Consider the following 15,305-nt stretch of genomic DNA (forward strand, 5'->3'; position numbering starts at 1 on the left):
TGCAGAGACAAATGGCTCTCTACTGGGAGGAGCTGGCTTTTATACTTCCTGGTCATGGTGGTCAGGTGCAGTGGGTGCACCAGTCACCTAGATTCCCACATTACATTATAGAAAAATCTGTTATTATGTTATGCGCTAATTCTTTTATTACATTATGAGCTGATTATTACATTATGAGTTTTTATTACATTTAAATTATTACATTATGAACCATTATTACATTATGAGCCGTTATTACATTATGAGTTGCTACACACCTTCCATGCCAGCGTGGCTTAAAAGATAAATCAAAGGTTCACAAACTAAAGGTTCGAGGTTCAAAGCTCACTCAAAACAACTACCAAATAAAAACTAAAAGGGTATTACAACAAAAAAACAATGGAGCTGTGGTCAATACAAACTGGTGATGAAAAAAAACAATAAAAAAATAGCTCAAACAAATTCATGTGAAAAAAAAACAGTGGCCATAAAATCACAAAAAATACTAAAATAAAAATCTTTAATTAATATGTAAATGTATTAAGCTCCTCCCCCTGGAGGTGGGCTCCCTCCATGCTCCTCCCTCTCCTACCGGAGCTAAAAGAGGGCGTGAGGAGGGAGGCGGGCTTCATCCATGGTTCTCGCCTTAAAAAGACCGAAAATTGAGATCCTCCCTGACCAAGATTCAAACCCACGCCCTTCCGCTTGTGAAGCCTATGCTTTACTCCTGCACCACCAGGCCTTTCACATTAATTAGGATTTTGAGGTTATATTTAAAGTTAAAGCAAGAGGTGACAGGTCAAAAGATGAAAATCCACAGCAAACACCTCTACCCCTGACAGAATGACTGGATCTACTAGATACACCCTCTGATGATCAGGGAAAGGGTTCATTATGACACGACTGAGATATAGGTTGTTTAAAACCATCTGTTAGAAAACGTTCACTCTGACTGAGTCTGAACCCAGATTTACACTTTCATTGAGAGGAAACAGAGAGATGTTTCGTAATGTCATAAAAATTCATGCCCTTTTTGTCATTTATAAATTCCTTAGTTTCAGATGATCAAAACTATAGCAGTTTTGGTGTTATATCAAGTAGGCTACATTGCTCTCACTTTGGACTGGACATTAAAAAATATGTCTTAAGTTTTCAACTATAGTTCCTCAAACAGTGCTGTATTATGACAACAGATCCTCTTTGATTAACTGAATTAAGTTTAAGAAAATACCACTTCGCACTCATGGCATGCAGCATATCAATCAAATCAATGATCAATTATAGGCCGAGCTCCATACTTCGTTTTGAAGTATTCTGTTGACTCAGGGATAACAAATTACATAAATTCAACCACTTAAATGTAATGTATTTATTGCAACAACCAACCAAGAGTGTTGCAAACGGCTGAGTTTGTAACAAAATGAGGAAACTCACACAAACAAAGAACGTTTAAATTATTTTATTAAAACTAACTTAACCCCATATGGGTAACCGGTGAGCCTCAGGGCTCAATACTAGTGTATTTTCTGTTTTGTGTTATTATGAGGAAAGTTTTGACTGAAAATAGCCGATCGGCTATTTTCTGCTAAAGCTATAGCCACAATACGGATACTGGGGTGGTTAACAGTGCTTAAAGGGCAAGACCACTTTGGTAGAGGTTTAGGTTGTGTAGTTACCTTGCCATGATGCATCTCCAAAGGTGGGCAAGAAATCTAAAATAATTGCTCCATTGATAATAAAAAAATATGCTCCTCATTGAATTACATTGTAGGCTGAAACAGCTCTCAAAGTCACTCTTTTAGCACAAACGAACGCAAATAAAGTTGATTCAGACTATATAGAACATCACCAAACCCAGTACCGTTTGTTTTTTAAATAAAAATGCTAACATCCTGTTGATTTTGCTATTTTTTTTAAAAAGAACTCGGACTGGATCCGCGGATCTGGATCTTCAAATAGTAAAATCAACAAGTTGACATTTTTGTTTAAAAAAAAAAACAGTACTGGGTTTGGTGATGTTCTATATTGACTGAATCAGCTTTGTTTGTGTTCGTTTACGTGCTAAAAGAGTGACTTTGAGAGCCGTTTCACCGTACAATGTCAATGAGGAGCATATTTTGAATGATCAATTTCTATTCAATTATTATACAGCAATTATTTTAGATTTCTTGTTCACCTTTGGAGTTACATCATGACAAGGTAACTACACAACCCAAACCTCTACCACAGTGATCTTGTTCTTTAACAAGCAAAATCCAAAAGGCTGGAGTGCTCCCAGTGAGCTTCACGGTGAGAGAGAGAACAAGAATGAAGTCCAGCCACCTGTTTTATAGAGGACAATCCAGGTGGGCCAGATCTCCACTGATGACACACTCCGCCCTCCAATCATTCTGAAACACATGACACATGGTTAGTAACCATGACAACCACACCAGTCACCCTGACAACTCCTCCAAGGAACAGGCCATATGGTGTAGTTGGCAGGGCTTTATTGAAGAAAAGGTGACATTAAAAACAAACAATTAGGCAAATAATCATACATTGATGATGATAATGAAGTGCACATTAGCATTCACACTGATTTACATGTCAACCTTAAAGTCACATCAGACAATGAGAATGAAACTGTCACTTTTAAAAACTGTAATAAAAGTTATCCTTCCCTGGGCGTACATCTGTGCTGGAGGCTGACGACAGGGGAACAGGTTTTCCTGAGAGCAAGAAGCTGCGATGGAGAGATGAGTGAATGACATGGTCCAAGGAGTCTCAGATTCACTGAAGCAGTTAAACCGTGCAGGGTACAGAGGTCTGACTGTTTTTTTTTTTTTTACCACTATAGAACTGTTGTGTGTATTTGAGCATTGCCCTGCATGCTCTTCAGTGAAAGATTACAGCCAGCTACAAACATGAAAAAACACCTATAGTGTAGGTCAGGGGTCTTCAACGTTTTCAGGCCAAGGACCCCCTAGCTGAGAGAAAGATGAAGCAGGGACCCCCTCTATAATTGTATAAAATTGTGTTTCAGATTAAACTTTTTTGTTTACTTAGTCTGCTCTTTTTACCCTCTACACCTCTACATCTTTGCCAAAAATAGCCGATCTACAAGCTCACAACGCCTCGCAGCGCGAGGCGTTGTGAGCTTGTTGATCGGCTATTTTTGGCTAAAGTTCTCCTCAGAAAAGGGATGCTAGGGTTCAAGTGGTTAATGTAAAAAAATAATTTAGTACGCTAATTTAGTACAACTTAGTACATTTTTTTCCGTTTCGGTAGTGACACTACCGAAACGAAAAAAAAATGTTCCTCCAAAAACCTGTTAGGAGTACGTTTCAGGCAATTTAAAGTTGATTGGTAGTGACTTTTTTTTTGGTCCCTAACATTCATCGAGCTCTGGACTTAGTAATTTTTTTTCCGTTTCGGTAGTGATACTACCGAAACGAAAAAAAAATTGTTCCCTCAAAAACCTGTTAGGAGTACGTTTCAGGCAATTTAAAGTTGATTGGTAGTGACTTTTTTTTTGGTCCCTAACATTCATCGAGCTCTGGACTTAGTACATTTTTTTCCGTTTCGGTAGTGACACTACCGAAACGAAAAAAAAAAATTCCCCCAAAAACCTGTTAGGAGTACGTTTCAGGCAATTTAAAGTTGATTGGTAGTGACTTTTTTGTGACTTTTTTTTTGGTCCCTAACATTCATCGAGCTCTGGACTTGGTAATTTTTTTTCCGTTTCGGTAGTGACACTACCGAAACGAAAAAAAACATTGTTCCCCCAAAAACCTGTTAGGAGTACGTTTCAGGCAATTTAAAGTTGATTGGTAGTGACTTTTTTTTGTCCCTAACATTCATCAAGCTCTGGACTTAGTAATTTTTTTTCTGTTTCGGTAGTGACACTACCGAAACGAGAAAAAAAATTGTTCCCCCAAAAACCTGTTAGGAGTACGTTTCAGGCAATTTAAAGTTGATTGGTAGTGACTTTTTTGTGACTTTTTTTTTGGTCCCTAACATTCATCGAGCTCTGGACTTAGTCAATTTTTTTCCGTTTCGGTAGTGACACTACCGAAACGAAAAAAAAAAAAGTTCCCCCAAAAACCTGTTAGGAGTACGTTTCAGGCAATTTAAAGTTGATTGGTAGTGACTTTTTTGTGACTTTTCTTTTGGTCCCTAACATTCATCGAGCTCTGGACTTAGTAAAAAAAAAATCGTTTCGGTAGTGACACCATTGTGTCACTACCGAAACGAAGTTAAATCCGAAAAGATCACTAAGTGTGGAGGCCAAAATTGTTCCCCCAAAAACCTGTTAGGAGTACGTTTCAGGCAATTTAAAGTTTATTGGTAGTACTTTGTAGTGACTTTTTTTTTGGTCCCTAACATTCATCGAGCTCTGGACTTAGTATTTTTTTTTTCGTTACGGTAGTGACACCATTGTGTCACTACCGAAACGAAGTTAGCGATCGGGAATGTAATAGTTAACTCACCTTTCACAATTTAGATGGAAAGTGAAAAATTCTCTTTGGGAGCTTTGAACCCAGAACTCTCAGATTTGAAACCCCTGAGTTATCATTTGAGCCATGCTAGCATGGAAGAAGCAATCGGGAATGTAATAGTTAACTCACCTTTCACAATTTAGATGGAAAGTGAAAAATGCTCTTTGGGAGCTTTGAACCCAGAACTCTCGGATTTGAAATCCCTGAGTTATCATTGGAGCCATGCTAGCATGGAAGAAGCGATTCATAAAAGTCCTTGCGGACTTATTTCCAATGAGGGCCTTGGTATTCAATTCATAGACACCTCCTTGAGATGTTTTACTTTGTTGAGATGTTTTACTTTGAAATGATGTGTAGTTTTTGAAATATTTAACTTTAAGCGCATAAAAGTGGCGAGGCTGGACAGCTCTGCTGGCTTACGGGATGCAGCGCCTGCTTGTTGTAAAGATGTCACCACCCTCTCCTTTTACCACATGAACCACATTACTATCAAACATGAATTGAATGTCCCAACAAAGACTGAATGTAACATCAGTGAATCATTCCTATAAAATGTGTTGTGTTGGCCCAAATAAAATAAAATAAACAACTACCCAGTTTTTAAACTTTTGGTACTATGGTACCAATTTTTTTACCATGCTTGTTGGAGCTCATTTTAAATCCTCAATGAAAGCACTATCTGAACTCACAGTTCCTTTGAAACTTGTTGCAACCAGTTTCCCCAACAAGATGAGTGGAGTGCTGTATAACACAGCCCACCTTGTAGTTATTATTAATGTCAGCTGCGAGAAATACTGAGTGAAAACCCAGCTCCAAACACGCCAACCTTGTTTTTAACAGGTTGACACGCTGATATACCTTCACCCTGGCTCTTAATTTGGTGACATTTACAAGATTATTGAATTTATAATAACCAACATTACTGTTTTCAACTGTTTCTCTCACTCTCAGACTGTCTCTTCCTCCTTTTCTAGTCCAACCCCCTCTCAGAACCTGGTAGGTTCATTACAGTTGATTGACACTATAGCACCCCAATGACATCATACCTTGTCGTCTCTTTTTTGATTCCTTCTTTTTTTCTTCCCTTCTCATATCCGATCCTGATTGGCTATGATTGGCTTCCAAAGTTTGCAGGAGTGGGCCGTTTGGCATAAAATGCCAGAAATCATGAACCTGGATTCCTTAGATCATGGCGCAACATATACTTTTTTTGTGCCAGATTACATTTTCCGGCATTTTGTGTTTTCTGCTACTACTCCTACAGATTCTGTCCAAAACTCACACAAATCGGAACACATCATCTCTGGGGTCATTTCATCAAGATGTATTACTCCGATTTTCAGATCTACTGTAGTTACAATTAACTATGCCTTTGTGCGGGCCCTGGCGGAAACCTGTGCTCCTGGGAGCACACTTTTCTAGTTCATCTCTCATGTTTGTAGGGTACAGTATATCAATTTATGGTACAGCACAGACGTACAGATAAAAATCGTTATGAAGTATGCTTTGAAGTATACAATTGTAAGCGAGAGCTCTGACATATTCACTCACAAGATTTTTTTTTTCCAAATGCCTGTACAGTATGAAGCACCAGAATTTGACTTTAAGAACCTCAGAGCGAAAGCAGTAATCTTATTCATCTTCCCACTTATAAATATATTTTTCATGAGCCTTAATATTTCATAAGGGATACAGAGTTGATTTTCTCTTCCTCAATTAACTCTCAAAGATGTGATACACTAATCTTTTCTCTTACTGATGTTGTGTCCTGTTGTTCTTATATAAGTCTTCTCTTGCAGGGTTAACCCAAGGGGTGTGTTTTACACAAAACAATTTTCCACCTGTCAGTCAAGAAGTTGGCGCATGAAATTGCTGTAATTATGAAACAAGTTTAAAGTATTTCTTCGCATTTTCCTTCAGATTCTATAGGAATATTCAGGTTATTACAAGCTTCAAGAAGCGGGAGACGACTGAACTCAAGAGCCTGATGCACAAACCTCCCACGACGAGCAGCTGCAGTCCTTATTTCCTCCCTCATTTCCTCTCCTTCCCTCACATTTTTTTTACATTTCTCTCTCTCTCTCTGGGTCTCATTCCCTCTTTACATTAACATGGTACTAGTAGGCCTGCTACTAAAAAATCTTACTTAAGGAGAATTACGGCCAACGTTATTCTTACCTTAATTATGACATTATGATATCCTAGGATGAGTGGGACAGTACAGAAAGAAACACAATAACGGATCCGCCACAGTTAAAAACCTGTGCATATAGGTCTTGCTTTAAATCACGTATTTTAATAGCTTTTTTTTGTTTTTTCCTGGAGAGAGCTCATGTTTACAATGAGAGAACATTATGCAACCTGTTGTTCTTGAATGCGCTTGCGTGTTTGCTGAGCTTTCACGACACTTCCGGCGCCTGACCGGTGTCGTGAAAAAGCTCGGCTTAAAGTAGCACTCAAATAGACCAATTATTATTGAGACTGGATGTACAGGTGATTGTTTCACGCAATCAATTCTCAACCTGTTGTTTTGGGGTGCGCCCAACCGCCTCTTGTGTGTTGGCTGGTGAGGCGCGTCCTAGCGAGACCTGATAGAATGGGTTTCATTGCGCGCATACTGGTTGTACGCATAATGGTTCTTATCAGTGTGACGTCGTCTGTTAAGGGGTCTATAGAGAGACAAAATAGAGGAGATATATTTAGTAAAAATGAGTGACACAAGATAAGAAATGAGCAAAGTGTATATACAATAGGAAAATAAAATGTAAAATAAATGTATACAAACCGTAATCTAATTTGAAAACAGATTCAAATGAACAGAATAACTTAAATATAAATATAATAAAATATAATATAAATAAACACTCGCAATCTTTAAATAACTGAAGTTAAAGGGACAGTAAGAGTTTTTGTTATGGAAAGTGTCATGAATGAAGTGCTGTCCCATTCCTTTTATACCATCAGGCTCTATGCATAGCAGCCATATTGGCAAGAAATTGGGCTGCTTCCTTACGGAACGGAGACCAGTCGGAACGGAGAAATTAAGGAACAGAGACCAGTCATTTTCTCTATCCAACAATTCCAGCTGGCAGGTTCGTTGAACCGGGTGGCAACTGCAGACGAAACTTTGGTGGAATACATGGGACTCAATGAGAGCCAGTTGGACCAGCTTATGAATAATCACTATTTCTGAAGGACTGCAACCATTGTAAAATACTCGGTCCAGGAAAATAATAGAAGACATGACACATTACTTTCTGCTGTGTTTCTTTTCGATGTGTACACTGTATAATTCTATAGAGGTATCTAAAGAGCAAAAAGTATGTTTCTGACCATGCCAAAGTATCTGGAGACTGTCTGTCATTTCTCGCAAGCCAGAAACGAGCCAGAAACTATACCTGCCGCTGTTTATGCCTCAATAAAATTACGTAGTGTGCACATCGAAAAACCAGTTATCACAAAACAACCTGTGATGTCTTTTTATATTCCTGAACCAATTATATGACAAAGGTCGCAATCGTTCAGGAATAGTGTTCCTGAAGGCTATTTCATCAAACTTACGATCCAATTTTGCCACCCATGGGTGTCAAGGCGCATGGTCTTGCGTCCATATCCTTCCTTCTTATTTAAGTTCCTTCCTTCACAGGTGTTACCAATGATACTAAATAAGGTTGTGTTCCATTCTGGTCACAGAGTCAGGGTGCTGCTATTGTACATGTTGGCTCACTACACTGGAAAGGCTATGTAACACTAAATGGAATATAGAGCCTTAATCAGTATCATTGGTAACACCTGTGAAGGAAGTAAGGAAGCAGCCCAATTTCTTGCCAATATGGCACCTGTAGAGGCCATTTAGAATATGAATATAAAAATATATAAAGAAAATCAACTGAATATATATGTGCCTTAGATTAATGACCCATGTTGCAATAAGCAAAGCTTTAATAAAAACATGGAAATTACATGGATTTGGGATCCACATAGAAAAGGCATGGTTGCCATGTGGATCTTGGACGTGGCTCCAAAGTGGATCTCGTACTTCATGTGACCGGCTGGCCTTTGACATCAGTCATCTATGATGTCAGTCGTTTATGACATATTTATGACGTATGATTCAAAAAGAGGGGAAAGTTTCAGTGCGATCACAGCCCCATTGACTTCCATTATAAAATGTAATATTAAAAAAAGTGTGGAGGTGCTTCTGTGGCCTACAGCGGTTCCCAAAAACTGTACGCAAAGATACACGGTAGAAATTATTAAAAAAGGATTATAGTATGGTTGTGTTGATCATTACCCCTAGATCTGAAAATTAAAAACAGCACTTTCTTCACTATGCCATTCAAAAGCTGTGCTGTGGAATGTTTTCTTGCATGTTACGGAATGCAAGAGTTGATGCCTTGAATCAATCAACAGTGAACACACCTTAGATGTCAATGATAACTTTGGACAAAAAATACATCTTAAAAAAATTCGAAAAAAACAAAGGTCTCCACTTTTGCTGTCATTTTGCTCTCAGTTCTTCTCCTTTACAAACATCTTGTATCTTGTATCTAGTTCTATCCCTAGTCCTGACAGTTCATTCATTTTGCCAAAAGCATCTCTTTTCGACTTTCATTCCTGAAGGGTGTAGAAGTTTCTATTCATAGATATCTTCTCCTTTGCAGCCATGTCTGCCCTGGCACAGTTCAGTTGGTAGTAGTTTCTGTTCTCCCTGATGCTCCTTAGTTCTGGTGAGTATCACTGAGCACATTCCCGTGCCCCGCTTTCCTTCCTATCTGAATGAAGGGAGCCTTTTTGAGTCTCTTTATCATCCCAATCTTTCCCTTTCTTTCTCTTCTGTTCCATTACCTGGAACTTGTTCTATGCCATTGTCATTTTTCTGGGCTTCCAATTCCCACCTGATGTCATGTGGGAGACCTGACTGCTCCAAACCGTAGTTGATAACGGCTAGCTTGCATAACGTCTTCAAAGTAGGACTTAGGTCTAAGATGTACAGGTCATCGGGTGTGTATCCTCCAAAGAGGATGATACGATCTCCCACCATGCAACAGCACATACTAGTCACCCCACATGGACCTTTCCCCTTGGGCTCAACTTTCTTCCAAGAAAAGGTCTCTGGATTGAATTTCCACAGATCATTGAAGGTCCCGTCCAGACGCGAGTTGTCGCCCCCAAATATGTACAACTCTCCATTGTAGGCAAAGGCTGAATGATCCCCGCGTCCTTCTGGAAGGAGCTGTGCTGAAGGAGGATCCCCGCATCCTTCTGGAAGGAGCTGTGCTGAAGGAGGATCCCCACATTCTTCTGGAAGGAGCTGTGCAGAAGGATGATCCCCACATTCTTCTGGAAGGAGCTGTGCAGAAGGCGTGCTCAGTGCAGAAGGCGTGCTCAGCCAGTAGTTGGTCTCTGTGTCAAACACCCTAATGTTGTTGAAGTTGGTCTTTCCCTGGTACCCTCTGCCCCCAAATACAAACATCTTCGTCCCAATGATGGTGGCAGAGTGACAGTCTGAAACATGTGGCAGTGCCTCTATTGTGCCTCTGTTGTTAATTAAAGACCAGACCATTGTTGTGGTGTCCAGCTTATAGACGTCATTAGTGCGCCCAGACCGCAGGTTGAATCCTCCAAAGATATACATGACCTTCCCCAAAACACAGGCTGAGTGGCCACACCTTGCCATTGGAATAGTCCCAGTAATCTTAGGCCTGGACCATCTGTGGGTGTTTACATCAAATGCATAAAGCACATTGCAGTTTTCCCCAGAAATGGTAAACATGTTGCCAGCCTCCCTTATCTCAAATTTCATTATCCCCCCCCAGATGTAGATGGTGTGTTCTATCAGCACGGCTGTGTGGCACACGCAGTTGGAGGGAACCTCAGGGGGGCATTCTCTTCCTGTTGTCACTGGGGGCAACTTCTTCCAGCACAGAGACACTGTGTTGAAGACATGCACATCAATCTGATCCCTGTCATTTGTGTTGCCGTACCCTCCAAAGGAGAACACGTTGTGCCCCACTGCCACAGCAGCATGGAAGGATCTCCTTGGTCCTCCTTTCAGGTGCAGTGTCCAACACAACATTCAAGATACCACAGCAATGTGGATAAAAATGGATAGATCAAGTATCGCTCTGTAAAAGAATGGAGGTCTGTTGTGTGCAACCACTTATATTGGTACAGTGACAAAAAAGTCATGCCAAGCTTAACCAATGCGCCAAGGCGATGGGTTGGGTTGGCCAATCAGTGAGGCCAATGCCTGTTGATCTTCCCCCATTCCGCAGTCTGTTCAGATGGGCACTGTGTAAGAAAGGCATTGTTACCCATGTGGAAATCATATTTGATATCTTTGGCAGGACGAGGGGGGTAGATTTAGTTTTCACCCCGTGCGTGTTTCTGTGAGTCAGGGGGCTAATCTCACAAACCACTGGAATGAGCAATGCCACATTTCTTGTGCACAGTGCCTTTAGGTCAAGGAAGTACCTCAGTTTCCCCCCACGTATTGTTTTTAAATTTTTCATTGAGTGGTGCCAACCACTCCTATATCTGACTTTGTCTGTGTGTCCGGGTGTATGTATGTATGTCCAATAAACAAACATTGATGACAACATCAATACGGGGCTCATCAAAGGCACCACTCTCTTCACACAGGGTGTGATTTTTTAGACAGACAGACAGATAGATATAATAAATAAATAACAACAGTTTACAAAAGCATACACCTATACAATCCTGCACTATGCAGAAAAACAACAACATTTACAGTGTCCTCGCAGTATCCCACCCAAAACAAAGAAAGTGTCTATGTCAGAACTTGCAACCAGCACAATCAGTGCAATGCAAAGGAAAGTGACAGCTTGTCCACAGTGCAATCAGCACAATAACCATACCCTATAGTGTGGCAGAGATATGCCTTCCACGGTACCTACCTTTCTAGTTTATACTTTGTACGACAGTGTAGGCAAGAAACCTATTTTTTTTTACTGAAAATCTGTTCTCATTGAGACATAGACGTGCAATGAAAGTATACATTAGTTTAGTCCCACACAAAGAATAGTTACACCTGCAAAGAATCTATGTTGAACATATTGGAACATCAATGCTCTCTGAGAGCTGAGAGTCTGAGTCTGTGAGTTAGATCAGTTCACCTCCAGTAAACCCTGCTGTTGTTTGCACCCCCAGTGACCTCTACTCTCCCTCCATCATGCACCTCCACCTCCCTGTGCCTTGGCCTGGCACATTGAAGGCAGTTAGAGGTTTCAACTCAACAGATTACCTCTGAGCAGAGTGTCTCACATATGCTCTTATCTGTCCCGCCTACACATCAGAGCACCACAGGACTGGAGGGGAGACATGGATAAGAAGACATGCAAGACAGCGGACGCACCATGATAATGCCCACCATGAATAGCAACACACACCGTTACTTACAGCACACCCCACCCTCCGGTCACAGTGACCGTGTAGTCGGGTGTCACGACAGCTTCCAACTTCTTGACTCACAGACTGGAGGAAATCGGGGCTAAGGATAATTCCTTTTAACAGGTCGTTCATGAAAGTCCTTGCGGTCTTGTTTCCAATGAGAACCTGTGAGCAATTAGGGGTTAAGAGTCTTGCTCAGGGACAAATTTCATTTCATCGACACATATGCTGGACTGGCCTGGAATCTAACCTGGGGCAAACAGGGCCTCTGGTTCCCTAGGCGGGTTCACTAACCACTCAGCTATGGCCGCCACTAACCACTCAGCTATGGCAGGTTGTGTCTGCTGAGAGGAGAGCCATGAATGATTATGTTGAAAGCGGGTATAATTGGATGGCAATACAGTGGAACAAAGACCTCTTCTTTTGGACAAGGTGGAACCATGGCAGGTTATGCAGGCAGAATGTTTTGGTATAGCACAGTATGAGTTCAAAAGATATTACTCAACACAATAATTTCTATAGTGGCACTGTTCCCAAGAGTTCTCCTGCTGCTCAGTTCCTGCCATAAGCCTATTGATATACTACTGCCTCAAAACAAAGGCACGTTATATCAGCATTCAGCAGGGAAGCACTGTATGACTACATATTCCATTCATTCATTCGAAAAATACACAAAATGCTAAATTACATGAAAAGCAATGATTGACGCTTTTATCGTAGTGCAATGACCCTTGAGCCCAGGGTGGTACAAAAATGGGCCAGTGGCATTATGTATGAGATGTTCACACCTGTCTGTCAGAGGTCAGAGCAGGAGCAGTGTCATGGTTCCTGTTGTTTGTATAACTATGACTTGCATAACCAGATGTAATTATACCGAGTTAATGGAGACACAATAATTGGTTGATGTGCTGCACACATTAAGCAACAACAACAACAAAAACAGCCAGAAACGTACAGATTATCATTTATAATTATAATCCGGAAAAACTAAACAACCCATTATTTTAATTAATAATCCCAAGCTAATAACCTGGAACCACAGCTCTGTAATTCCATTTCCTTTTGGGTTATGAATTATGAATAACATTGGCAGAGAGCAATGAGTGTTTGCTATATTTTACTACAGGATGTGCTCATCCTCCTGATGAGAAAACCTAGCAGACAAAAGTCTGTATAGTAAGGCTAACAGCTGTGTTATTGTATTGCCATCACTGTGTTATAAAATGTTATGTCACAAACGTAACATTCCCCTATATGGAGACAACTTGATATTAGATTTTCAGGTTGAACTGTCTTTCAGACCATTTGGGGAAAAGATTATCTTTCGACAACAAACAAACAAACAAGCAGAACAATTATGTTTCTACAAAAGGTGCCCCTTACACAAAGTTTGAGAGCCAATCACTCCTAACCACCTGGAATGGAATTTGGCAAATGTCACTGATAAATGTTGATCATATGACTAAAGAGTTTTAGACAAAATTTGTATAGTAGCTTAGCAAAAACTGTGTTTTGAAGAAAACACAAAATGGCAGAACATTTACCCAGGTTGAAAAAAAAAATATTCTCCCACTGGAACCACTGTCCCTGCAATGGGTAAATAGCATGGGCAAATGTAGCTCAGCCATGAATGGCAACCCTTCTAGAAGAAGATCAAGATATGTACATAAACCATGGGTGCTGCTCACACTTAGCTCTATGCTACAACATCAAAGCCAGCCACGAAAGCCACTGACTAACAGGAATCACCCTTCTCGAATAAAATTAATCAGTATCAGAATTTGTATTGCCAGGTATGTTCAGGTATGCTCATGTGATGTGGGTTCACTACACACCAAGTTAAAGGTAAAGATGTATGCATGTATTTAACTTCATTCTGTGGGGATTAGTAGTCACCTAAAACTTCCACTGTGCCAGAGTCCTTTATTTGATAATCTCTCTGTCTCTCCTTTCTTTATTCTCCTCCCTTTCCCCTCTCCCTCCTCCTTCTCCTCCCTTTCCCATCTCCCTTCTCCTTCCCCCACTCCATTTCTATGTGCGGGAGGGAAACCCGGCTATTGCCTCACTATGAGGGCCTGTGTTACATAACAGAGAGATAGGGAGGGCGGACAAATGGGACAGACAACCAGCACTCACTGATGTTATAGCAGCACATAGCCAGGCAGGCTGTGAGAGGCAGGCAGGCAAGCAGAGAGTGGCAGGCAGGGAGGCAGCGAGAGGCAGGCAGGCAGGCATGCAGGCAGGGGCCGCATTCAATATTGATGATGTCTCTGCAACATCAAAAATGCATTCTTAATCTCCACTACTGTACATGTAGACAGCTGAGCCCAGCCCTGTTCAGCCCCATCCTGCAACAGCACCACAGAGGCTACTGGAGGATCTGCAGCTGAAAGTGTTTTACCTACAGTACAATCCTTTGTATTGGGTACATCTTATTGTTGCGGTCGGGCAGAAACGTCATCGTAGGATGCTACCTCGATACCAGTGCCACACGTTTATTCCTTTTTTATTCAGTCAAATGTGCCTGATTTCTGTTTCTGCTCCAGACAACCCTGGGGATTTGGGGTGGGAGGGTGGGTAGGGGGTGGGGTCTCACAATGTTTATTTTTGAATGTGTCACTGATGACTGCCTTAATGTGTTTTTGTTTTTCTCTAATTGTACTTTTTATCTATTCTGATGTGCGTTTAAACGTTTCTACAGCGTCACACTAAAGCATCAAAAGTAGCAGATCTGCTGTTTTTGAATTTGAATCCTGAAAAGTAACAGTTTTGGACATACAGTATCAGGTTTCTACCCGACAGAGACGTTACGCTATATTTCGAGATTTTTTACACATGCGTGGGCGCACGCAGTATAGGTCTCCAAATGTCACTTGCACGTGCAACTTAAAGGCATGTGTGTGCGTATTATGTGCGTGACGGGAGAATATTCCACTCGATGTGCATCACAGATAAACAATAAGACCAAAACAGGAAGTGTTAAGGGCCCGGGTCTTCTGGGGGTTGTCCCTGTCAAAACAACACCACGCTGCTTTAATATCCTGCGAGATTGACTGGTGCCACCAAGGTCTCGCAGATGCATCGATATTACTCCTCTTATCACGAGGCGGACTGACATGATTTACCCATCTGATATTTGAAGAAAGCAATTTGCTCTACTTGGAAAACATGATGGGTTTGTGAAGGCTCATATCCTCTCCCACATATGCATATCATGCGCGCGCGCACGCACGCGCACGCGCACGCACACACACACACACACACACACACACACACACACACACACACACACACACACACACACACACACACACACACACACACACACACACACACACACACACACACACACACACACACACACACACACACAAATAAACAACCTTGACATGGAACATGTGCGAATAATGAAATCAGGGAATAGAATAA

The 15,305-nt window shown here is 41.1% G+C and overlaps 1 protein-coding gene across 1 annotated transcript; it reads right to left on the minus strand.

Moving 5' to 3' along the window:
- Positions 1–9,071: 9,071 nt before the first annotated feature.
- LOC311034034 (kelch domain-containing protein 3-like) lies at positions 9,072–10,539 on the minus strand (the record flags this gene model as incomplete). The annotated part of the gene is made up of 3 exons (XM_084041772.1): positions 9,072–9,187; positions 9,647–9,813; positions 9,914–10,539. 3 exons carry the CDS (start codon positions 10,537–10,539, stop codon positions 9,072–9,074), a joined length of 909 nt encoding a protein of 302 aa, XP_083897898.1.
- Positions 10,540–15,305: the final 4,766 nt, after the last annotated feature.

The sequence above is a fragment of the Gymnoscopelus microlampas genome (genome assembly GCF_963454915.1).
Source record: "Gymnoscopelus microlampas genome assembly, chromosome: 18".
NCBI lineage: Eukaryota > Metazoa > Chordata > Actinopteri > Myctophiformes > Myctophidae > Gymnoscopelus > Gymnoscopelus microlampas.